General features: G+C 39.6%; 1 protein-coding gene across 1 annotated transcript in view; it reads right to left on the reverse strand.

Moving 5' to 3' along the window:
• The window catches only part of PRRG1 (proline rich and Gla domain 1), a 131,582-nt gene that overhangs the window by 61,934 nt on the left and 42,412 nt on the right, over positions 1–27,236 (reverse strand). The window contains exon 2 of the mRNA XM_082681686.1: positions 602–652. Within this exon, the coding sequence (XP_082537812.1) occupies positions 602–611 (10 nt within the window). The 5' untranslated portion in view covers positions 612–652. The remainder of the gene's footprint in view (positions 1–601; positions 653–27,236) is intronic.

Genomic DNA, 27,236 nt, shown 5'->3' on the forward strand with positions numbered 1-27,236 from the left:
ACAACTTAAGAAAGAAATGACCTTAAATTTGTCTATTGTTCACTGCCCATATAACAGCCTTATGAGAAAGGAAAAATAAAAAGAATTCATCTAATGCTTCTTAATGCCAGGCTTAAACATTTTAGGGGCAACCAAAGCCATTTATAAGTCAACCTCACAGATGAATTTGTCACTATTATCACTGGTTGCACAGTACAATCATATTTTTGTTTATGTTATTATCAGCAAGCCTCAGAAACCATTAGCAGCATATGGGTTACTTTGCTAAGAGTTGTAAAGAAGCTGGGATTAGGGCAGGTTTATATAATATCAAGTTTGAGCCTTCTCTCCCTGTACTGGAAGATGTCCAGAAAAGAGCAGGGGAAACAAAAGACCCTTTCCAGTGAGCAACATGTGATCTGTTGGTCTTTTTCTGCACAGCCCTGCTTCAAACGAAACCTTTCTAACACTAACCAGAAATATGATTTAGGTGTCCACAAAAAAAACAAAAAAGAACAAAAAAAAAACAAAATACAAGCTTTGAGTTGCAAATCTAATTTCCTGGATATAGTGGATTAATGTGGAGAGAATCTAAGTTATTTAAAAGTAAAGAGAAACTTACTTCTCCCCATGTTTTCCTGTGGTCTCTGGTAGGTCCTTTGATGATGATTCCCTGTAAAAAACACAGCACACACACACAGTCAGATTCAAGTTCCATTAAAACTTATGTTGTCAACATGAGCATTTCATTCCAGTGCATTCCAATCTTACCCCCTTACCTAAATAAAACGGATATCTAACCTCAGAGGACAGAAACACAGTATTCTGGAAGCACGGGCTCTACATCAGCTTACTATGACCTTGTTTATCTGGCATTAGTTTCTGCCCTTGCCAAATAAAAGTCATCAAATTGGTCACATGGTTTATCTCTTAGGAAGGCAGTGATATCAGTAAAAAATGGTGGACAAAAATGCCAAAAGGCCCAATTTTAATAACAAGGCTAGCATGTTATTAGTTTGCCTATCCCTGGTTTCTCTTCAATGTCACTCTGTGACAAATCCAATACCATTTATAGTGTAACATTTTCCTGAATGGTGTCAAACAGCAGTACCTCTAATCAAATTATCCCTGCAGCAAAGCAGCCCACAGAGTTACTACCAATAAACAGTATGAATCAATAACTATGAGCTACTGACAACAGAAACTCTGGAGGAAAAAAATACATATTGCAAATGCAGGTGTGCATGGAGGAGCAGCAATTTATACTATAATGCTTTATTTTCTCACAGGGTTTAATCACAGAACTACCACACATCTATTGTTCACCTGCCACATTCCCAGTATGGAGCTAAGCACCAGAGAGGCAAAATTATAAGACATAATTTATCAATACGTTAAGGAATATATAATCTACTTGAAGTCAAGCATGAAGAGGAGAGTGATGTCATCAAGATGGTCACATAGATCATTCCCAACTTCAGTCTCCCTCACAAGAAGACCACCTAGCAACTATGCATAGAAAAGACTCCATTGTGAAGATGTTAGAACCTGAGGGTAAGGCTGAAGCACCCTGCTGGACAACAGAGACTGAGAAGGAGCATATTAGAAGGGTGAGAGAACTGGATATACCCTGACCACATCACCCTCCTCCCTGTGGGGAGAAGTGGGAATATGGATTCCATAATGGGAAAAGAGAGCCCGAGGTGGACAACCAGCATATGGGACACTTCCAGGAGGCCCACTCAGGTCTTGCCTCATGGAGATCATCAGAGGAATCAGCTGGGCTTGACTACTGGGGATCAGAGAGAGATGGAGAAGGGGGGCGGAGCTTACAGCAAACACTGCTCAGGCTCTGGAAAACGGCATTCCTGCTCATATCAGTGCCTGAGCAAAGATCCCAGCCAGCAACTCTGGCCATCTGCAGAGCTGAGCCAGTGGCCCCTTCTGGCTAGGGAGCTCAGTTGGTAGTTCTACCTGATTTGGACCCACAATCAATGGGCCAGACTGGAAATGGAGCCTGTTCTACCATCCAGCCCATGAAGGCAAGCAAATACTCAGCCTTGCCCAAGTGCTCAGCATAGCCTCCAGTCTCTCCTTCCAGGAAGCCTGGCCAGGGAACTAGAGCAGCCACAAGCCCATCGTATAGCCCCACTTGGTCAGGCAGCCAAACCAGCAGCCCTGCCCAACTGGTGAGAATAGCCACTGGCCCTGCAAAACCAGAGAGCTGGAACAGTGACCCTGGGTGACAAGGGAACCCAGCCTATGGGACTGCTAGAGAGGGAGAGCCCACCCTACAATCCCACTCAGCCATGGATCCCAGCCTTACAACCCTGATAAGCAGAGAAGCCCAGTCTACGGCCCTGCCCAATTGCTGAACACAGTCTGCAGCCTTGCCCAGGCAGGAAGCCCAGCCAGTAATCCTGCCCAACCAAGAAGCATAGCCTGTGATCCCACCCAACAAGGAAGCTCAGCCTAGCGGCAGAGCACAGTCTACTGATCAGGAACACCAGAATGCAGCCCTGCTCAACTTCAGGGCACAGTCTGCGGCCCCACCTAATCGCAGAGCACAGCCTAAGGCCACGTCGAACCAATACGTCCTGCCTGGGGCCCTACTTAAACATAAAATCCAGCCAGCGGTACCACTTGGTCGTGGAGCACAGTCTGAGACTCCACACAACAAGGGGTGATTGCTAAACCCAACCCACAGCCCTGCTCAATCATGGAATCCAACCAGTGGCACCACCCTAGCAGTGAACACAGCCTGGGACTTTACCCAACTGGAGGTGATTGCAGAAGCCAGCTAGTGGCCCCATCTGACTGCTGAGCAAAACCAGTAGCCCCACCCAAACAGGGAGATGGTCACCCAGTGGTCCTGCTTGAACATGGAGCCCAGCCAATAGGCCTACCCAACTGTGGAGCCCAGCCAGTGGCATCCCCCCAACCTCAGAGCACAAGCAATGGCCTCATCTAACTAGAGACCCCAACAGCAAGCCCTGCTGACTGTGAAGGCTACCAGCTGACCTGTCCAGTAGCCTCAAGCAATCATGACTGGTGAAGGTCTTCCCCTACAGAAGTGAACGTGTAAAGTCTGGAGGAAACTGTTTAAACAATGCAAGGAATCAAGGATCACGAAGAAAATAGGTAAACATAACATGACACCACCCAAAGAAACTAATAAAGCTCCAATAACTGACCCTAATGTAACAGAGGTCTATAAGCTGTCTGAGAAAGAATTCAGAATAATCCTCTTAAAGAACTTCAGTGAACTACAAGAGCACATAGACATCTAAAGAAAATTAGGAAAACAGTACACAAACAAAACAAAAAGTTCAAGAAAGAAAGGGAAACTATCAAAAAAAAAAAGAAATCTTAGAGCTGAAGAATACAATGGCTGAAGAATTCAATAGAACAAAATGGCAATACCTATCAAAAATTACTTTAAACATAAATGGATTAAATTCTCCAATCAAAAGACAGAATGGCTGAATGGATAAAAAACAAGATCCCAATGGCATGCTGTCTACAAGAGATTCAACTTTAGTTTAAAGGACACATATAGGATGAAGTGATAGATATTCCAAGCAAGTGGTAACTGAAAGAAAGCAGGGATAGCTATACAAATATCAGACAAGGTAGACTTTAAGCTAAATATAGTCATGAGAGACAAAGAAGGTCATTATATAATGAAAACGGGGTCAATTAATCAAGAAGATATGACAATTGTAAATGTTTTAGCACCCAACACTGGAGCACCTAAATATATAAAGCAAATACTAACATAAATAAAATGAGAAATAGCAATATAATAACACCAGTTTACTTTAATATCCCACTCTCAGCAATGGACAGATCATCCAGACAGAGAATCAATCAGGAAACAGTGGATTTAAATAACACTATAAACTAAATGGATAAAACAGACACATATAGAACATTCCATCCAACAGCAACAGAATACACATTCTTCTCAAGTACAGAGAAAATTTTTCTAGGATTGATCATATGGTAGGCCACAAAATAAGTCTCAACAAATTCAAGAAGACAAATTTTATCAAGCATCTTTTACAAACACTATGTTATGAAGGCAGAAATCAATAACTGTTAGAAAGCCAGAAATTTTTCAAATACATGGAAATTAAACAACACACTCCTGACCAACCAATGGACCAAAGAAGAAATCAAAAGGTAAATAAAACAAATTTTAAGACATACAAAAATGGAGAAGAACTTCAAGATGGCGAAAGAGTAAGAAGTAGAGATCACCTTCCTCCTCACAGATACATAAGAAATACATCTACACGTGGAACAACTCCTACAGAACACCTACTGAACACTGGCAGAAGACCTCAGACCTCCCAAAAGGCAAGAAACCCCCCACGTACCTGGGTAGGGCAAAAGAAAAAAGAAAAAAACAGAGACAAAAGGTTAGGGACGGGACCTGCACCAGTGGGAGGGAGCTGTGAAAGAGGAAAGGTTTCCACACACTAGGAAGCCCCTTCGCGGGCAGAGAGCAGAGCGGGGTGGTGGGGAGGGTGGGGAGGAGCTTCGGAGCCATGGAGGAGAGCGCAGCAACAGGGGTGCGGACGGCAAAGAGGAGAGGTTCCGGCAAAGAGGAGAGGTTCCCGCACAGAGGATCGGTGCCGACCAGCACTCACCAGCCTGAGAGGCTTGTCTGCTTACCCGCCGGGGTGGGCGGGGGCTGGGAGCTGAGGCTCCAGCTTTGGAGGTCGGGGCCCAGGGAGAGGACTGGGGTTGGCTGCGTGAACACAGCCTGAAGGAGGCTAGTGCACCACAGCTAGCTGGGAGGGAGTCTGGGAAAATGTCTGGAGCTGCAAAGAAGCAAGAGTTTTACTTGCCTATATGTTTCACGGTGCGTGAGGAGAAGGGATTCAGAGCACCGCTTACAGGAGCTCCAGAGAGGGGCACAAGCTGCGGCTATCAGCGCAGACTCCAGAGACGGGCATGAAACGCTAAGGCTGCTGCTGCAGCCACCAAGAAGCCTGTGTGCAAGCACAGCTCACTCTCCACACCTCCCCTCCTGGGAGTCTGTGCAGCCCGCCACTGCCAGGGTCCCGGGATCCAGGGACAACTTCCCCAGGAGAATGCACGGCGCGTCTCAGGCTTGTGTGACGTCAATGCTGGCCTCTGCAGCTGCAGGCTCGCCCAGCACTCCGTACCCCTCCCTCCCCCCGGCCTGAGTGAGCCAGAGCCCCCGAATCACCTGCTCCTTTAACCCCTTCCTGTCTGAGTGAAGAACAGACGCCCTCAGGCGACCAACATGCAGAGGCGGGGCCAAATCCACAGCTGACCCCCAGGAGCTGTGCGAACAAAGAAGAGAAAGGGAAATGTCTCCCAGCAGCCTAAGGAGCAGCTGATTAAATCTCCACAATCAACTTGATGTACCCTGCATCTGTGGAATACCTGAATAGACAACGAATCATCCCAAATAGAGACGGTGGACTTTGGGAGCAACAATATATATATATATATATATATATATTTTTTCCTTTTTCTCCTTCTGTGAGTGTGTATGTGTATGCTTTTGTGTGTGATTTTCTCTGTACAGCTTTGCTCTTACCATTTGTCCTAGGGTTCTTTCTGTCCCTTTTTTAAAAAAAATTTTTTTAGTATAGTTCTTAGCACTTGTTATTATTGCTGGATGTGTTTTTTGGTTTGGTTGCTCTCTTCTTTCTTTCTTTCTTTTTTTCTCCCTTTTATTCTGAACTGTGTGGAAGACAGGCTCTCGGTGCTCTGGCTGGGTGTCAGGCCTGTGCCTCTGAGGTGGCAGAGCCGAGTTCAGTACATTGGTCCACCAGAGACCTCCCAGCTCCACGTAATATCAAACGGCGAAAATGTACCAGAGATCTCCATCTCAACACCAACACCCACCTTCACTCATGACCAGCAAGCTCCAGTGCTGGACACCCTATGCCAAACAACTGGCAAGACAGGAACACAACCCCACCCATTACCAGAGAGGATACCTAAAATCATAATAAGGTCACAGACACCCCAAAACACCTGTCCACCAGAAAGACAAGATCCAGCCTCATCCACCAGAACACAGGCACTAGTCCCCTCCACCAGGAAGCCTACACAACCTACTAAACCAACCTTACCCACTGGGAGCAGACACCAAAAACAACAGGAACTACGAACCTGCAGCCTGCAAAAAGGAGACCCCAAACACAGTAAGTTAAACAAAATGAGAAAACAGAGAAACACACAGCAGATGAAGAAGCAAGGTAAAAACCCACCAGACCTAACAAATGAAGAGGAAATAGGCAGTCTACCTGAAAAAGAATTCAGAGTAATGATAGTAAATATGATCCAATATCTTGGAAATAGAATGGAGAAAATACAAGAAACGTTTAAGAAGGACCCAGAAGAACTAAAGAGCAAACAAACAATGATGAACAACACAATAAGTGAAATTAAACTTTCTCTAGAAGGAATCAATAGCAGGATAACAGAGGCAGAAGAATGGATAAGTGACCTGGAAGATAAAATAGTGAAAATAATTACTGCACAGCAGAATAAAGAAAAAGAATGAAAAGAATTGAGGACAGTCTCAGAGACCTCTGGAACAACATTAAACACACCAACATTCGAATTATAGGAGTCCCAGGTGAAGAAGAGAAAAAGAGAGGGACTGAGAAAATATGTGAAGACATTATAGTTGAAAACTTCCCTAATACGGGAAAGGAAATAGTTAATCAAGTCCAGGAAGCACAGAGAGTCCCAAACAGGATAAACCCAAGGAGAAACACGACAAGACACAAATTAATCAAACTATCGAAAATTAAATACAAAGAAAAAATATCAAAACCAGCAAGGGAAAAACAACAAATGACATACAAGGAAAGCCCCATAAGATGAACAGCTTATCTTTCACCAGAAACTCTGCAACCCAGAAGGGAGTGGCAGGACATATGTAAAGTGATCAAAGGGAAAAAACTACAACCAAGATTACTCTACCCAGCAAGGATCTCATTCAGATTTGATGGAGAAATTAAAACCTTTACAGACAAGCAAAAGCTGAGAGAGTTCAGCACCACCAAACCAGCTTTACAACAAATGCTAAAGGAACTTCTCTAGGCAGGATACACAAGAGAAGGAAAAGACCTACAATAACGAACCCAAAGCAACTAAGAAAATGGGAATAGGAACATACATATCGAGAATTACCTTAAATGTAAACGGACTAAATGCTGCCACCAAAAGACACAGATTGGCTGAATGGATAGAAAAACAAGACCCATATATATGCTGTCTACAAGAGACCCACTTCAGGCCTAGAGACACATACAGACTGAAAGTAAGGGGATGGAAAAAGATATTCCATGCAAACGGAAATCAAAAGAAAGCTGGAGTAGCAATTCTCATATCAGACAAACTAGACTTTAAAATAAAGACTATTACAAGAGAGAAAGAAGGACACTACATAATGATCAAGGGATCGATCCAAGAAGAAGATATAACAATTGTAAATATTTATGCACCCAACATAGGAGCACCTCAATACATAAGGCAAATGCTAACAGCCATAAAAGGGAAAATCGACAGTAACACAATCATAGTAGGGGACTTTAAGACCCCACTTTCACCAATGGACAGATCATCCAAAGGAAAACAAATAAGGAAACACAAGCTTTAAATGATACATTAAACAAGATGGACTTGTTACTTATAGGACATTCCATCCAAAAACTACAGAATACACTTTCTTCTCAAGTGCTCGTGGAACATTCTCCAGGATAGATCATATCTTGGGTCACAAATCAAGCCTTGATAAATTAAATAAAACTGAAATTGTATCAAGTATCTTTTCTGACAACAATGCTATGTGACTAAATATCAAGTACAGGAAAAAATCTGTAAAAAATACAAACACATGGAGGCTAAACAACAGACTACATAATAACCAAAAAATTACTGAAGGAATCAAAGAGGAAATCAAAAAAAATACCTAGAAACAAATGACATTGAAAACACGACAACCCAAAACCTATGGGATGCAGCAAAAGCAGTTCTAAGAGGGAAGTTTAGAGCAATCCAATCCTCCCTCAAGAAACAAGAAACATCTCAAATAAACAACCTAACCTTACACCTAAAGCAATTAGAGAAAGAAGAACAAAAAAACCACAAAGTTAGCAGAAGAAATCATAAAGATCAGATCAGAAATAAATGAAAAAGAAATGAAGGAAACAATAGCAAAGATCAATAAAACTAAAAGCTGGTTTTTTGAGAAGATAAAATTGATAAACCATTAGCCAGACTCATCAAGGGAAAAAGGGAGAAAACTCAAATCAAGAGAATCAGAAATGAAAAAGAAGTAACAACTGACATTGCAGAAATACAATGGATCACGAGAGATTACTACACACAACTGTATGCCAATAAAATGGACAACCTGGAAGAAATGGACAAATTCTTAGAAAAAGGCAACCTTCTGAGATTGAACAAGGAAGAAACAGAAAACACAAACAGACCAATCACAGGCACTGACATTGAAACTGTGATTAAAAACCTTCCAAAAAACAAAAGCCCAGGACAAGATGGCTTCACAGGTGAATTCTATCAAACATTTAGAGAAGGGCTAACTCCTATCCTTCTCAAACTATTCCAAAATATAGCAGAGGAAGGAACACTCCCAAACTCCTTCTATGAGGCCACCATCACCCTGATACTAAAACCAGACAAAGATGTCACAAAGAAAGAAAACTACAGGCCAATATCACTGATGAACATAGATGCAAAAATCCTCAACAAAATACTAGCAAACAGAATCCAACAGCACATGAAAAGGATCATACACCATGATCAAGTGGGGTTTATTCCAGGAATGCAAGGATTCTTCAATATACGCAAATCAATCAATGTGATACACCATATTAACAAACTGAGGAATAAAAACCATACGATCATCTCAATAGATGCAGAAAAAGCTTTTGACAAAATTCAACACCCATTTATGATAAAAACCCTCCTGAAAGTAGGCATAGAGGGAACTTACCTCAACATAATAAAGGCCATATATGACAAACCCACAGCCAACATTGTCCTCAATGGTGAAAACCTGAAAGCATTTCCACTAAGATCAGGAACAAGACAAGGTTGCCCACTCTCACCACTCTTATTCAACACAGTTTTGGAAGTTTTAGCCACAGCAATCAGAGAAGAAAAGGGAATAAAAGATATCCGAATTGGAAAAGAAGAAGTAAAACTGTCACTGTTTGCAGATGACATGATACTGTACATAGAGAATCCTAAAGATGCTACCAGAAAACTACTAGAGCTAATCAATGAATTTGGTAAAGTAGCAGGATACAAAATTAAGGCACAGAACTCTCTTGCATTCCTATACACTAATGATGAAAAATCTGAAAGAGGAATTAAGGAAACACTCCCATTTACCACCGCAACAAAAAGAATAAAAGACCAAGGAATAAACCTACCTAAGGAGACAAAACACCTGTATGCAGAAAACTATAAGACACTGATGAAAGAAAATAAAGATGATACAAGCAGATGGAGAGATATACCATGTTCTTGGATTGGAAGAATTAACACTGTGAAAATGACTACACTACGCAAAGCAAACTACAGATTCAATGCAATCCCTATCAAACTACCAATGGCATTTTTCACAGAACTAAAACAAAAAATTTCACAATTTGTATGGAAACACAAAAAACCCCAAATACCCAAAGCAATCTTGAGAAAGAAAAACGGAGCTGGAGGAATCAGGCTCCTGGACTTCAGACTATACTACAAAGCTACAGTAATCTAGACAGTATGGTACTGGCACAAAAACAGAAATACAGATCAATGGAACAGGATAGAAAGCCCAGAGATAAACCCACACACATATGGTCACCTTATTTTGATAAAGGAGGCAAGAATATACAATGGAGAAAAGACAGCCTCTTCAATAAGTGGTGCTGGGAATACTGGACAGCTACATGTAAAAGAATGAAATCAGAACACTCCCTAACACTACACACAAAAATAAACTCAAAATGGATTAAAGACCTAAATGTAAGGCCAGAAACTATAAAACCCTTAGAGGAAAACATAGGCAGAACCCTCTATGATATAAATCACAGCAGGATCCTTTTTGACCCACCTCCTAGAGAAATGGAAATAGAAACAAAAATAAACAAATGGGACCTAATGAAACTTAAAAGCTTCTGCACAGCAAATGAAACCATAAACAATACCAAAAGACAACCCTCAGAATGGGAGAAAATATTTGCAAATGAAGCAACTGACAAAGGATTAATCTCCAAAATTTACAAGCAGCTCATGCAGCTCAATACCAAAAATGCAAACAACCCAATCCCAAAATGGGCAGAAGACCTAAACAGACATTTCTCCAAAGAAGATATACAGATTGCCAACAGACACATGAAAGAATGCTCAACATCATTAATCATTAGAGAAATGCAAATAAAAACTGCAATGAGGTACCACCTCACATCAGTCAGAATGGCCATGATCAAAATATCTACAAACAGTAAATGCTGGAGAGGGTGTGGAGAAAAGGGAACCCTCTTGCACTGCTGGTGGGCATGTACATTGATACAGCCACTATGGAGAACAGTATGGAGGTTCCTTAAAAAACTAAAAACAGAACTACCATATGACCCAGCAATCCCACTACTGGGCACATACCCTAAGAAAACCATAATTCAAAAAGAGTCAAGTACCGCAGTGCTCATTGCAGCTCTATTTACAATAGCCAGGACATGGAAGCAACCTAAGTGACCACTGACAGATGAATGGATAAAGAGGATGTGGCACATATATACAATGGAATATTACTCAGCCATATAAAGAATCAAAATTGAGTTATTTGTAGTGAGGTTGATGGACCTAGAGTGTGTCATACAGAGTGAAGTAAGTCAGAAAGAGGAAGACAAATACTGTATGCTTACATATATATATGGAATCTAAAAAAGAAAAAAAAAATGGTCATGAAGAACCTAGGGAGGATAATGGGAATAAAGTGATAAAGGGAATAAAGATGCACACCTACTAGAGAATGGACTTGAGGACACGGGGAGGGGGAAGGGTAAGCTGGGACAAAATGAGAGAGTGGCATGTACACATATACACTATCAAATGTAAAACCGATAGCTAGTGGGAAGCAGCCGCATAGCACAAGGAGATCAGCTCGGTGCTTTGTCACCACCTAGAGCAGTGGGATGGGGAGGGTAGGAGGGAGGGAGACACAAGAGGGAAGAGATATGGGGATATATGTATATGTATAGCTGATTCACTTTGTTATAAAGCAGAAACTAACATACCATTTTAAAGCAATTATACTCCAATAAATATGTTAAAAAAGGTACTAAAAATAAATGAAACCAAAAAAACCCCAAGAAAAACGAAAACAAAAATAGAAACACAACACAATAAAACCAATGTGATGCAACAAAGCATCTCACTGCTTTTGAGAGGAATGAGTTCTAAGAGGAAGTTTATAGCAGTAAACTTTTAAGAGAAAAGAAGGATCTCAAAAGAACCACCGAACTTTACCCCTCAAGGAATTAGTAAAAGAAGAACAAACTAAGCCCAAAATTAGAGGAAGGAAATACTAAATATCAGAGCAGAAATGAATGAAATAAAGAATAGGAAAACAATAGAAAAGATTAACGAAACTAAAAGCTGGTTCACTGAAAAGATGAACGAAATTTACAAATTTTTAGCTAGACCAAGGAAAAAAAAAAGGACCCAAATAAATAAGGTCAGAAATGAAAGAGGAGACATTACAACTAATACCACAAAAATACAAAGGATCATGAGACTACTATGAATAATTATACACCAACAAATTAAACAACCTAGAAGTACTAGCATAGGAAAAAAACAAAACAAAACAGAAAGACCCAAAGAAAAGAATCCAGAATCCAGAAATAAACCCAAGCATATAAGGTCAACTAATATTTGACAAGGGAGGCAAGAACACTCAATGGGGAAAAGACAGTCTCTTCAATAAACGATTCTGGGAAAACTAGATATTCACATGCAAAAAAATGAAGGTGGACCACCTACCTTACGCCATCGACAAAAATTAACTTGAAATGAATTAAAGACTTAAATGTAAGACTTGAACTCATAAAAGTCCTAGAAGAAAACAAAGGGAAACAACACAGGCAAGAAAAAGCACAAATAAATGAGACTACACCAAAGTAAAAAGCTTCTGCATAGCAAAAGAAATGATCAACAAAATGAAGAGGTAACCAAAGGAATGGGAGAGTTTATTTGCAAACCACATATCCAATAAAGGGTTAATATCCAAAATATACAATGAACTTACACAACTCAAAAGCCGAAAAACAACCAAATTTTAAAATGGGCAATGAATCTAAGTAGATATTTTTCAAAAGAGAACATATAAATGGCCAACAGGGATATGAAAAGGTGCTCAACGTCACTAATCATGAGAGAAATGCAAATCAAAACCACAATGATACATCACACCTCACACCTGTTACTATGTCTATTATCAAAGACAAGAGATAATAAATGCTAGTGAGAACATGGAAAAAGGGGAATCCTTGGACACTGTTGGTGGGAATGTAACCTAGTACAGCCACTGTGGAAAGGAGTATGTAAGTTCCTCAAGAAAATAAAAAAAACAGAAATACCATGTGATCCAGCAATTCCTCTTTGGGGTATATAGCTGAAGGAAATGAAATCACTATCTGGAAGAGATTTCTGTACCACTATATTCACTGCAGCATCATTTACAATAGTCAAGACATGGAAACACCTAAATGCCTACCAACAGATGAACGGATAAACACACACACACACACACACACACACACACACACACAAATATTATTCAGCCATAAAACAGGAAATTCTGCCACTTGTGACAAGATGGATGAATCTTAACGCATTAGGCTAAGTGAAATAAGTCAGATACTGAAAGACAAATACTGTATAATCTCACTTATATGTGGAATCCGAAGAGAACCAAACTCATAAAAATAGAGAGTAGCCTGGTGGTTGCCAGGAGTGGGGGCAGGGAGTGGTGGTGAGAATGGGTGAAGATGGTCAAAAGGTACAAACTTCCAATTTTAAGATGAGTAAGTTCTGGGGATGTAATATAGAGCATGATGATTATAGTTATCAATACTTACTATATATTTGAAAGATGCTAAGCAAGTAGACCTTAAAAGTTCTCAACACACCACACAAAAAATTGTAACTATGTGAGGTGATGGATCTGCTAACTAACCTTACTGTGGTGATGGATATGTTAAGTAACATTATTGTGGCAATCATTTCACAATATATCTATGTATCAAATCATCACATTGTACACCTTAAACTTATACAATTTTATATATCAATTATATCTCAAATAAAGCTGGGAAAGAAAGAAATAAAGCATATATGAAATAGAGACAATCAGGGAATAAATATGCGACTGAAACCTGAGAACTAGTTGTGTAACACTGGAAAATTTTCTATCTCAAGTTCTTTGCAAAAGGAGGGAGCAGAACTAGATGAGTGTTTCCCAAATTGATGTCCACAGGATGTTAAAAGGTGCATTATTCAGAAATAGGGCTCTGATCAAATAAATGTAAGACATGCTGTCTTAAGGTTAAACAGGTTTCTTTATTATAAAACTTTTCAGAGCCTTAAAAATGCTAATAAGCAATGTGACAAAAGTATAGTCTCTCAATGTATTTGGCTATACAATCCTTTTTGTGAGCAATCAGTATTTCTTAGGAGTTCTATTCTTGGGAGCTCAGTTTGGGAAATTGGACAAGATAACTGCTAAAACCTCTCGCAGCTCTGAAATTGCATTACTTTCTAACAAGGCATTAATTGTATGGAACAAAATTAACATAAGGTGAATCAAGAAAGAAGTCAAGGGGGCTTGATTCTCAGAGAATTTTGGAGCCAAAAGGAACTTGAGAAATCATCTAATGATTTCTCATCACCTCACCTTTTTTTTTTTTTTTTTTTTGCGGAACACGGGCCTCACTGTTGTGGCCTCTCCCACCGCGGAGCACAGGCTCCAGATGCGCAGGCTCAGTGGCCACGGCTCACGGGCCCAGCCGCTCCGCAGCATGTGGGATCTTCCCGGACCGGGGCACGAACCCGTGTCCCCTGCATCGGCAGGCGGACTCTCAACCACTGCACCACCAGGGAAGCCCACCTCACCTTTTATTTAAAGCAGCAGACTCACTCTCAAAAAATCTTATGCAGAACACTAATATATAAAATGGGTTAGGGCCAAAGTTTTCAGGTTGAATTGAAGTGGAGGGCTGTAGTCCCACTCACTGAGATTTCTCCTTGAGGTAGCCTAGAAACACCTCGTCGGAAAGCAAGAGTTTAGTGAGCCCTGACCCTTTGGATGAAGCTATTCTGGGAAGGCTTTAGGAAAGAGCTGGTACTCTCACACATATTCACAGGAAGGTCCTTCACCCTTCCCAGTATCATCTCAATTTTCACTGTCACCCCTCCAAATCAGATAAGTAAAATAAGCATTATGTAAAGAGAATTATAAAACCTTTTTGACTCCAAGAAAAACCACAAGAAAGTCAATACACTAAAATGCAATCCCTATACAAACAAGATGCTATGAAAGAGCTAAGCCAGGGAGTCACATGGCTAAATTTGGATTTTAAGAAGTTGTCTGTGGTGGCAGCAGGGAAAGGAGATTTGACTGGCAAGGCTTCTTGTATTTTATTTCTTGTTTCTTCTTTAATATTTAATAGTCTTTTTGAAAAGAATCAAGCCATTCTCAGTTGTGTTAGGGGAAGCACAAAGGAAAGGGCTGTCAGGCATAGGCCAGGATTTTCAAGAGGACCTGCCTCTCCAGAGGTCAACATGGTGGAGAGAACAGGCTTCAGAGGCAGCTCTCTTCCAGGCGAAGACAAAACCAAGGAGGTAAAGATCAATATTACCCGTCAGCTGACTCACCTAGTGTTCCAGTAGTAAACTTGCAAAGATCCGAATCTTGTTTTAAAGAAGACAGTTTCCTTACAGAGGTTTGGAGTTTAAGGCCTACTGCCAATATTGCCCCCAAAACCCTGTATTCCCCCAGTCCCAGGTTACTACTCTGCTTCTTCTCCTGTTGCCAGGGTTTAGCTTTTTGTTTCTACTCTGATTTCCTCTTGCTTTATTCTCTTCTTTCGGCTGCTGTGTGTGTGTGTATATATCTAAGTCTGTATACCTCTCTAAGCAGCAGTATTCATCAATCTTGACTCTTAGATCCTCATCCCAAACTAAATATCACTTCTAAAGTAATGGCAACACACTTAAAAACAACAACAAAGCAGCTTTTAGCCAGACATTAGGAAATCTAAATGAAAATCACTGTTCCGTGGACTTACCCAGCCTGGCATTAAACATTCTCGACAAGCAGGTTCCACCTTCATCATCAGTAGTCACCCTACATTGCAGCCAAGTGGCCTCTACTCATCCCTTAAGTATGCTTTAAACTGTTCCAGCTCTACTCCTCTGTGTTTTTTCTCTGCAATGTACATACCTACTAAGATTCCATTCATCCTTCACTATCAGTAGTGTGGCCTTTCCTCATCACATGAACAGGAAGTAATCTTTGTTTCCTTTGAATTCTCATACAATATGGAACTTAGGTGCTATGTCATACAGATGTGCATACCTTACAGTATCCATCAGACTGTCCAGTTTTCAGAGGGTAAGCAATTTGTCTTCAACATCTGTGCCTAGGTTGTACAGGACACCAGATCATTCCCAATGAGGGCTCCAGGGGCCAGACTTAGAGGAGGCTCTCATACCTGGTATATTCAGGACACACTGTTTGCCCTTAGTATAGAGCAATGCATCAAACTCCAGTTATTTACATACCACCTTAATCAATTTTATGATTTTTGCTAAATGCATTTATTGTCTACACTTACTGTTTCCTTCAATTAAGCCATTTTTTTAAACTTCAGTATCCACTTTAGCCTTGTCCTGTAAAATACTATGTGAAATCATGGGTTCAAAACGTTATCTTTTTCTAATGCATATAAAAATGCATAACTATTAAAGTTCTAGAACTTTTTCAAGGTTCCCTCTAGTTATCTTGCATATCACAAGCAGTATACTTTGTGGAACACCGTTCACTCCTGTCTTCAGTCAATTAAAAAAATACTGGGGGTCTTTTACTTGCCAGGCACTGTTCTATTCTTTAAAAGGGCATTTGTTCTCAACTGGAGGCAATTTTCTCCCCAAAAGACGTTTAGCAATGTCTAGAGATATTCTTGCTGGTCACAACTGAGGAGGGGTGCTACTAACCTCTAGTGGGTTGAGGCCAGGGATACTGGTAAACATCCTACAATTCACAGAACAGTCCCCTACAACAAAGAATTACCTGGTCCAAGATGTCAACAGTGTCAAAGTTGAGAAACCCTGCTTCAGAGAAACATGGTAAACAAAAGAGAGACAAATTCTCTGCTTTTTTGGAGCTTACAATCCAGTAACAACGTTACGGATGCTACTGTCTTCCAGTACATTCAAGTAACATTCATCAGTCTACAGGTTTTTAGGATTTCTTCTCTGTGGTGTGAATTTCTTATATACGGAAGGCATGCTGGTACTGAGCAAATTTCCAGAACGGTGGCCTCTTAAATGATGGCAGGTTACGTACATCCCGACAAAAGCTCCCCCACCAGGTCAGAGTGTGGGCTTTGCCACCACATGTACCAGGATTTGAGGCCTGCCTTGCCAATCACTAGCTATGTGGCCTTGTGCAAGTTATTTAACTCTCTAAGTCTCAGTTTCTCCATCCATAATGGAGTTATTATTGGTAGCCCTGATTTCACAGACTTTGAGGGAAGATTAAATGAGAACAGCTAGAACAGTTCTTGATAACATTAAATAAACAGTGAGCAGGACCTGTGAGGATCATAACAAAGACTTCCTTTTCCCAAAATGTCTTGGTTCAATGTAGTTCTGGTGGTCAATCTGGTTCACTACATTAAGTGTAAATATTACTACTTAAGACAGAGGGTAGAATAATATATATTTTATGACCTGAATTTTTAAAAATAAAATTTGATTTTACAGTTTTAGCTTCAGTTGCATGTCCTATTTAAGTTTGAAATGTGTGCCCTCAGTTCTTTAAGAGCCTCCTTCGCCGTTTTTGATGTCCTTACACGCTTGCCTCTCTCCTCCCAGCCTTTCAGTGACAATCACAGCCTGGAAACTCCTAATCCCAGTAGTGATTCTTCTTCCAGTAATCCTCTGAGATTCAATTATATCTAGCTCTTTATTAGTTCTGAAACACTGCAGGGTACATTTTAATTTGTAGAGAAGCACTTCAATGATGGTTTTATTTTTTAGCCACATGGCTCTCTCATGGTTGATTAGGTAGGTCAATCACTTCATTGTCCTCCACTGTGGAAGACACAGATATGCACTTGCATTAATTTCTGGCCACCTTACTAAAGGCTTTGCCAGTCCTAGTCTCCTGCTCTTCCCCAAGCCCCAAAGTCCTTCCAATTTTTAAGAGTAAGAGGGCCTAAGGGCCCTGTGGCATACTCCAGAGACAGATGAAGTCCATTGTCTCCTAATGGTGTCTCTTAAAGCCCCAGCTCTCTTCAGCTGCCTAAGGGCCCTTCTGTGAGAGATGGGCTTATTCTACTAGGTACAGAGCTTCCTCTCTGTACCTTCTCCACTTCCACATCCTTCAAATAATGAAGATTCAACTGGTATATGATGAATCTCTTCAACGGTTAAGACCATTTCACATACATCATCTTATCAGTGCTCACAACAACCTTATGAGATAGGTACAACAATATATCTTGATAACTGATAAAACTAAATTTCAAAGAAATTGACTCACTCATGTTCACATCATCAGTAAGCAGGGGCATCCCAGAATTGTTTTTAACTCATCAACACATCTGCATCAAAACTGCTCGGAAATGTACAGCTCAATGACTTCACAAACACACCTGTCTAACTGGCATCCAGATTAAGATTCAGAACACATTCCACAGGGTTTTAACCTAGGGGTTCTGACACCAAGTCTAGCGCTCTTTAAATCATGTATGTAGTCATTCAACAAATATTTACTTACTGCTTACTAAACGTCAGAAATTTGGTAAGCACTGCAGACTTGATGGTGAATAAGACAGACTTGATCCCTGCCTTAATAGACCTTAGAATCTATAGGGGGCCATAATAGTTAAAAAACAAAACAAACAAAAAAAACCCCATACATTGGGACTTCATTGGTGGTGCAGTGGATAAGAGTTCACATGCCACAACTAAGGAGCCCACCTGCTGCAACTAAGACCCAGCACAAACAAATAAATAAATAATAAAATAAATAAATATTACAAAAAAATCTATACATAAAGGAACTTATGTTATTAAGGGAATTTAAAGAAGCTCAGTATGGCTTCAGCATGGCAAGCAAGAGAGAAGAGGTTGGAGAAAGAGATAAACAGTCAAATCATACAAGGATTTACTGGTTGAAAAATAGTTTGGATTCTAAATGTAGTGGAACACCGCTAAACAATACCCCTGCATTCATAAAACAACCTATTCCTAAAGAGCTTGCTTAATTCTTCAACTACTCTAACCTTTGGGTACTTACTCCACGCCACTCACTTCACTAGGTCTGTCGACCTCAATGTATAAATATAATAACTGACATAAAGGCTTTGTTTCGGCCTGTTCTCCAGTTATCCTCAGATTTGGGTAGAGTAATACGTAGCCAATTCAGCACAATCATTTCTTCAATTCCGCAAATATATCCTATGTGACTACTCAAATAAATATTGTGTTTCTACCACATGCCTAGGTACTGGGGAGACAGCAGTAAATAAAAAAGACAAAAATCCCTGCCCTCATGAAAGTTACAACCTAGATGGAAACCTGAGCTTGTTTACTGAAACAAGCAAAACATATAGCATACTAAATCGTGATAAACAGTGGTGCATACAAAGGATAAAAAAATAAAGCAGGAAAGGAAGACGGGATTAAAATGACTATCTGTGTAAACAAGCACTTCTTTTTGAATACTTGTCTTTTAGTAGTTTATCAATGACACAACTGTTGGCGGTGTATACCAGGGGTCAGCAAACTTTTTCCGTAAAGGGCCAGAGAGTATGTATTTCGAGCTTTGCAGGCCAATTGGTCTCTGCTACAATGATTCGATTTTGTTGTAGCACAAAAGCAAGCACAGAAATGCATTTGTGTGTGTCTGTGTTCTAATAAAACTTTATTTATGGATACTGAAATTAGAACTCTGTATCATTTTTCACGTGTCATGAAATTTCCTTTTAAAATTTTTCAACCGTTTAAAAATGTAAAAACGATTCTCAGTTCACGGGCCACACAAAACAGGAAGCAAGCCATTATTTGCCAACCCCAGGATTATACTGTGAAATGGCTTACTGAATTTCCATAAATCAACAAGTCAAAAGACATACAAGTAGGCCCAGGATAAATATTATTGAAATATAAAGATCTAGCACTATCAATAACAACAGTTAGAAAATTCTCTAATAACTTTTAAGTTAGAGATATTAATTTTATATGATAGTGGGACTTATATTTCAAGTACAGAATAAAATATTAAAGACAATGGTGTAGCTATCTAAATAAATCATGCTAATGCTATAGAAGTACCTCAGTGAATAAAAAGAAGTCATCACAACTTACATCAAGTAATCTAGATGCCCTATAAATCACCTGATGAAGTCACCGGTATTTCCTAACACAAACCATTTATTTCATCCACAGTAATGTTTCAATTATCACTTCCACCCCAATAAAATACAAAGCCATATATCCAGCCTTGACCTTTCCCCTAACTTCCATAATTCCAAATGCCTCAGAGAAATCTACACCTGGATATCGTGCCACCACCTGAAACATCACAGATCTAAAACCAAGTATTTTCTCCACCACATATATAAAATAGCTTCCCCTCTAAATTCCATAACTATATTATTGATATCATCATTATCTCATTCAACCCAAGTGTTGTGGGATTGACATTTTAAGGTATTTAAAGTTTTATTTCTCCCAAGAGTTCATTTTTTTCCTTTTCTTTCACCCTTACCTACTACTGCCTCCACAAGTAGCTAAGCCATTCTGTGCTCACTGCTTCAAATGAAAGATAAGCTTGGGTCAGAAAAAGAGAAAAAAAAATTCCTAACTTTGTCTTCCAAGGTACAGCAGACAATATGACTGAAGAATGTAACGAGAGCATGGGTTCCCCCTCCAATCCCATCCATTCATTCCCCCATCCCAGGCTAGAAAGGCTCCCTTAGGTTAAAGGGAGAAGTCAGTGGGCCATAGGACAGAAGGGCCAGATCTGCAGGGACCAAACAGGTGAGTAACGCTGGGCCATTTTAGTGAGGGGCATTACTTGAATGCCCAAGAGTCCCTTAGGAGTGGTTTTAGCATCAAAAGACCACAAGTGCAAGCATATGGACAGAATCTTTCCTGGTGGTGCACGGTGAGGGCTTCTCTCGGATGGTGCTCATCCCCTTGCTGACGACCTCCCTGCTAGAAGGATGCCTACCTATGTCTGAGGCTTTATTCAGTCCCCATCCAATGTGCCATGTAGATAGCCCACTCTGCAACTCCCCTGGACCATAAATCCTGAAGAACAGAGCCCCGATCACTCCTTGGAGGTGATGGTGGTAATGGTGGTTACGGTGATCAGGGCAAGCCCAGTACTCTGAATTAGCAAGATGAGGAAAGTGGGGGTGGAGGGGTAGGCACCTGTAACTGCTAACCTGATTTCTTACACCACAAATGAGTTTTGCGTGTTTTTTGATCTTCATTTAAATGGAATCATAGTGTATACTTTGGGAGTTAGCTTCTTCCACTCAACTTCGTGTTTGTGAACATCTATACTGTTGCATGTGGTTGTAGTACATTCATCCTCACTACCCACTCCCTATTAGTTATACATTCCTATTTATTTATTCATTCTATCACTAATGGAAATTTGGGTTGTTTCCAGTTTAGGGGAAGTAGTAAAACACACCCCTGTTACATGGTTTACAGCAGTGGCAGTATCCTCGGCTCAATCTAACATAAACAATCAGTAAGACATATTCACTCTTCCTTTGCTGTATCTCTAATACCTGATCCCAGTCTTTCCACACTCACTACTTCAAAACATAATCTTATTTCTTCAAGTTGATAGTAAGCCTCCCAAGGACAAAAAATATCTTAATTCTTTGGATCTTTCACAGGATATATACTTAGTATATATTCAAGGAATAATTATTGTACATGTATAACCACTACTATCAAAGTGACCACTAACAACATTTAAGGTAGAAATGCAAGTGGCATTCTGACATCTTGACTCATAAGGTCTTGGGATTTTTAAAGCATCCTATTTTGGGTATCTCTCAGCAAATTAAATGTCCCTAAGACATCACCTAAATACCAAAAGAGCCTGGCATTAAATACATACCTTTCCTCATCTTTAGTAAGGAGCTCAGAGGGAGGTGATACAGAAGAAATAGGAGTGAAAGGAAGAAGTAGGTGCCAGTAATATATTTGAAGGTAGGACACTATCAACTCACAGCTTTAATATCATCAGGAGAAACTGAGAACCCAGGCTTTTAGCATAGCAACCCACGAGAACAATAACAACAGAAGACAATAACATAGTGCTTTGTCATCAGATCATTATGTATACTAATTCCTTTAATCTTTGTTATCTTATGAGTTAGGTATAGTACTAGCATTAGCAAGAGAGGTACAGATAAGGAATCTGACGCAGAATAATTAAGCAATTTGTCAAAGGTCATACAGTGTGCAAAGTGGCAGAGCTCAAATTCTAACCCAGGCAATCTGGCTTACGTGCTCTTGACTGGGAGAGGGGGATTTCTTCCTCCAAATGGGGTGAGAGTTCTACAATTTAAACAAAAAATCAGATTGAGCTACCTGTGAGCATACCTAAGTGTGGATTTTAAAGATGCTTTACATACGTAAATAAAACTTTTCAGCCATTAAAAAGAATGAGAGGAGGGATTATGATAAAGAGACAGGAGGAAACTTTTTGGGGTGAGAAGTTACTCATTATCTTGATTGTGATGACAGTTTCATGGGTGTATACATGCACAAAAAATTATCCAGTTGTACACTTTAATTATGTGCATGTATGTCAACTGTATGTCGATTATACCTCAGTAAAACTATATGCAAAAATGATGAAATAGATCTACAGATGAGCCAGTCATAAAAAAATGGATGCCCACAATGTATTGAGTGGAGAAAAAAATTATGACAGTATTCATTATAATTCATTAAATACATTTAAACGTGTAAAAACATTATACACACATATAGGTATATAAATAAATAAATGTGCAAATAAATGTTATCTGTGGGGTTTTCCTTTTTCCCAGTCTGTGGTAATATAAGGAGCTTTCAGTGAGGCCTCTGTCAACAGGTAGGTGACTGAGCCACCTTGAAGCAGATCCTCCAGCCCCATTCGAGGTGTCACATGACTGCAGGTCCCAGCTGACATGTTGTTAGCAACCTTGTGAAAGACCCTGAGCTAAAACCACCCAGCTTAGCTACTGCTGGATCATTAACTCTCAGAAACTGTGGGAGATAATTATTATTTTAAACTGCTAAGTTTTGGGGTAATTTGTTATGTAGCAGTAGATAAATAATACAGTACTTATTATTTGTTTATATAAAATATTATTAAAATAAAGCATACATACATAAAAGTGTACAAATCGTAAGTATATTCCTTGTTGAATTTTCATAAAGTGAGCACAACCCATGTAACCAGTGCCCAGACCAGAACACCAAACAGAATACTGGCACCCAAGAAGCCCCCCCCAACCCCCCCTCCTGTCTAGTCACTACCTCACAGCAAGGGTAGCCACCAGCCTGATTTCTTACATCATAGATGAAGTTTGAGTGTTTTTGAACTTCATATAAGTAGAATCACAGTGTACACTCTTCTGGATCTAGCTGCTTCTGCTCAACATAATGTTTATAAGATTCATCCATATTGTTCCATGTAGTTATGGTTCATTCATTCTCACTACCAATTCCATGATAGGTATATATCCCCGTTAATGTATTCATTTTACTACTGATGGACATTTGGGTTTTCTCAAGTTTAGGTCTACTACAAATAGTGCTATGAACATTCTTGTACCTGTTTTTTTATGAATGTATGTAACTGTTTCTGCGTCTATGCCTAAAAATGGAATTAATGGGTTCATAGGCATGCCTATATTCAGCTCCACTCATTACCCGATCAACACTCTTCCAGTGTGGTTGGACCAATAAACACTATCAGCAGCACTAGAGCAGAGTTCCAGTTAGTCCACATTTTCACAGACTCTTGGTATTGTCTTTTTCATCCTTCCTACTCTGGTGGGTGTTAATGGTATCATATCATATTTTCCTGATGAGTGATGAAGCTGAACACCTTTTTGAACATTACTTGGCCATTTGGACATCTTATGTGAAGTGCCTGATTCAAATCTTTTGCCCATTTAAGCAAATATTACTTTTACGATGAGCAAAATGCCATAATTTTCTAAACTAATAGGTTCTCTGTGGTATTGTGAAAACAAGTACCTTTGAGCAGAAGAGAGCCATCAAAAATAAAAGGAAAGTTAGAACTAACAGCAGGAATATGGTTAGGTACCTCTTCTAAATCTAGAAATGTTTTGAAAAGAGAAGCAAGAAAAGCAGTAAGTCAGAAAGAACCTTCAACGTGGAAATGAGACAAAAAGGGAGAGGCTACTATGAAGATGATGCATGTGGGTAGGATTTGCTTCGTTTTGGCGGATGGGAAGTGCAGCACACACAGGACATAACTCAAGAACCATGTTAGCCATAGTCACTGTCCAGAAAAGCTTTTCTGAGGAAAACAAGGGGCACAGATGGGCTTTACCCCTATTATATAGTGCTATATAATTCAGAGCAGTTTAGTGCTAGTAGGGAGAACAGTAAATATCTGCAAGTGGAAAAGTGTATCACCTACAAGTGTGGTCCCATTACATTACACTTCTCAGAGAGAAAAAATTGTAATTTACATATATCTTTGAATAGCCAATAAATACATACTCATCTTCCTTTAACCTCACAGGCCCACATTAGGTTTCACTTTCTTTTTCTCTTTTATGAGTTACCAAAATGCACTATGGCATTAGCTGCTTATTTTTAGTTTACTGATTAAATTTTAATACAACTCTTCAGATAGCAGAACAATCAGTTAAAGAAAGTTAATACTGCTGGACAAGATCAATGCATAATGGACACCATGTGTGAGTGAAAAAGTAGAAGAACAAACAATGTGGCTTTGGTTGTATTACCTTAGGCAAACCACAGCACAAAATCTTAGCCCTAAATGCAACAATACTGGTGCTTTAAATGTGATCATATAAGTAATTCAGGTTTACAATTTTTTTAAATAAATGAGGTCAGATATACTAAATAACTTCAAGAGCTCAACATTTACAATTCAACAAGAAAAAAAATCCGTTCTCACATTTTTAACATTCCCACTATCCTACTGTGTATGCACATGACAAAAATGGCATTGAAATATCATAACAAATAGTATATCGAACAAATCTGATATACCTCTAAGGCTTTAGAAGGAAGAGCTCTTTCTATGACATGTAATAAGTTGCATCACTATTTAACAAAGTGTATCATTGTAGTGAATATGTTCAAGGATATTACAGTAAAGCTACTGGGAGAACCAAAATTTAATGGTTTGACATAGTCCATTAAACATTAAATTAAAACATTAACCTCAATTCTAAAGAAGGTTTATTTTGCAGGATGACTTTCCTAAATAAGTAACATTTATACCTTCTTCAATAAAAACTATCTCTGAGTAAAGGTCCATTTCCTATAAGCATCATTCAAATTTTTTTAAAGGAAATTTGTCTCGAGAACAAAATTAAGTTCGTAATGCGACCCAACAATAAGAATCACATTCTATAAAGGCTCGTGTCAGGTAAAACTAAAAAAATGTTTTGTTCCTTTGCAAACTAGTATCTTCTCCTGCAGAAGTAGCCCACACAAACTCACAAGGATAGATTTCTAGAAGAAGCTATTATACTGATGCCACTGGGCAGCACTGACCACATAGGTTAAAAAAAATAAAAATCTCAAGATGATGCGGAATGTTGGGCTTGAATTGTCTGTTGCTATTATTTTTAAATTCTACCACTCAATCTAATTGAACTGGAGAGCTATGAATTCCCAGACAAAAAGCAGAAGAGAAATGAAACCAAGGTCCTGGAGAATCCACAAACTAGAAAATGAGCTTAATCACATTTGACTACAAATCACCAATCCCCAAAGGGAGATTTAATTTCATAATCATGCCCTATTTTGTTTAATGCTGGCAGGGATCATGCATATCTTGTTTGATTCTATACCCTCACACTCATCACTCTACTTGACACACACTAGACATGCAAAATTTACTGAATAAAAAATTTATTGAAAAAATAAAATATTGTATTTTAACAAATTGAGCTCATATGATACTCCATTTTGTGTCCAACTTTTTTCATTCATACATAATAATCTTCCTATGAAATAAAATATTTCATAAACATGATTCTTGATGGTTACATTATATTCATGTACCATAATTTAATCATTCCCTAAATGTTCTACTATTCAGAAATAAACTTTGTCCCAGAGATAAACCCACGCACATATCGTCACCTTATCTTTGATAAAGGAGGCAAGAATATACAGTGGAGAAAAGACAGCCTCTTCAATAAGTGGTGCTGGGAAAACTGGACAGGTACATGCAAAAGTATGAGAGTAGAACACTCCCTAACACCATACACAAAAATAAGTTCAAAATGGATTAAAAACCTAAATGTAAGGCCAGAAACTATCAAACTCTTAGAGGAAAACATAGGCAGAACACTCTATGACATAAATCACAGCAAGATCCTTTTGGACCCACCTCCTAGAGAAATGGAAAGAAAAACAAAAATAAACAAATGGGACCTAATGAAACTTAAAAGCTTCTGCACAGCAAAGGAAACCATAAACAATACCAAAAGACAACCCTCAGAATGGGAGAAAATATTTGCAAATGAAGCAACTGACAAAGGATTAATCTCCAAAATTTACAAGCAGCTCATGCAGCTCAATAACAAACAAAAAAACCAATCTAAAAATGGGCAGAAGACCTAAACAGACATTTCTCCAAAGAAGATATACAGATTGCCAGCAAACACATGAAAGAATGCTCAACATCATTAATCATTAGAGAAATGCAAATCAAAACTACAATGAGGGCTTCCCTGGTGGCACAGTGGTTGAGAGTCCGCCTGCCAATGCAGGGGACACGGGTTACTGCCCCGGTCCGGGAAGATCCCACATGCCGCAGAGTGGCTGGGCCCGTGAGCCATGGCCGCTGAGCCTGTGCGTCCGGAGCCTGTGCTCCACAACGGGAGAGGCCACAGCAGTGAGAGGCCCGTACCGAAAAAACCAAACCAAACCAAACCAAACCAAACAAAAAAACTACAATGAGATATCATCTCACACCAGTCAGAATGGCCATCATCAAAAAATCTAGAAACAATAAATGCTGGAGAGGGTGTGGAGAAAAGGGAACCCTCTTGCACTGTTGGTAGGAATGTAAATTGGTACAGCCACTATGGAGAACAGTATGGAGGTTCCTTAAAAAACTACAAATAGAACTACCATACGACCCAGAACTCCCACTACTGGGCATATACCCTGAGAAAACCATAATTCAAAAAGTGTCACGTACCACAGTGTTCACTGCAGCTCTATTTACAATAGCCAGGACATGGAAGCAACCTAAGTGTCCATCAACAGATGAATGGATAAAGAAGATGTGGCACATGTATACAATGGATTATTACTCAGCCATAAAAGAAACAAAATTGAGTTATTTGTAGTGAGGTGGAGGGACCTAGAGTCTGTCATACAGAGTGAAGTAAGTCAGAAAGAGAAAAACAAATACCATATGCTAACACATATATATGGAATCTAAGAAGAAAAAAAAAAAGGTCATGAAGAACCTAGGGGTAAGACGGGAATAAAGACACAAACCTACTAGAGAATGGACTTGAGGATGTGGGGAGGGGGAAGAGTAAGCTGTGACAAAGTGAGAGTAGCATGGACATATACACACTACCAAACGTAAAATAGATAGCTAGTGGGAAGCAGCCGCATAGCACAGGGAGATCAGCTGGGTGCTTTGTGACCACCTAGAGGGGTGGGATAGGAAGGGT

The sequence above is a fragment of the Grampus griseus genome, assembly GCF_964374135.1.
Source record: "Grampus griseus genome assembly, chromosome: X".
Classification (NCBI taxonomy): Eukaryota; Metazoa; Chordata; class Mammalia; order Artiodactyla; family Delphinidae; genus Grampus; species Grampus griseus.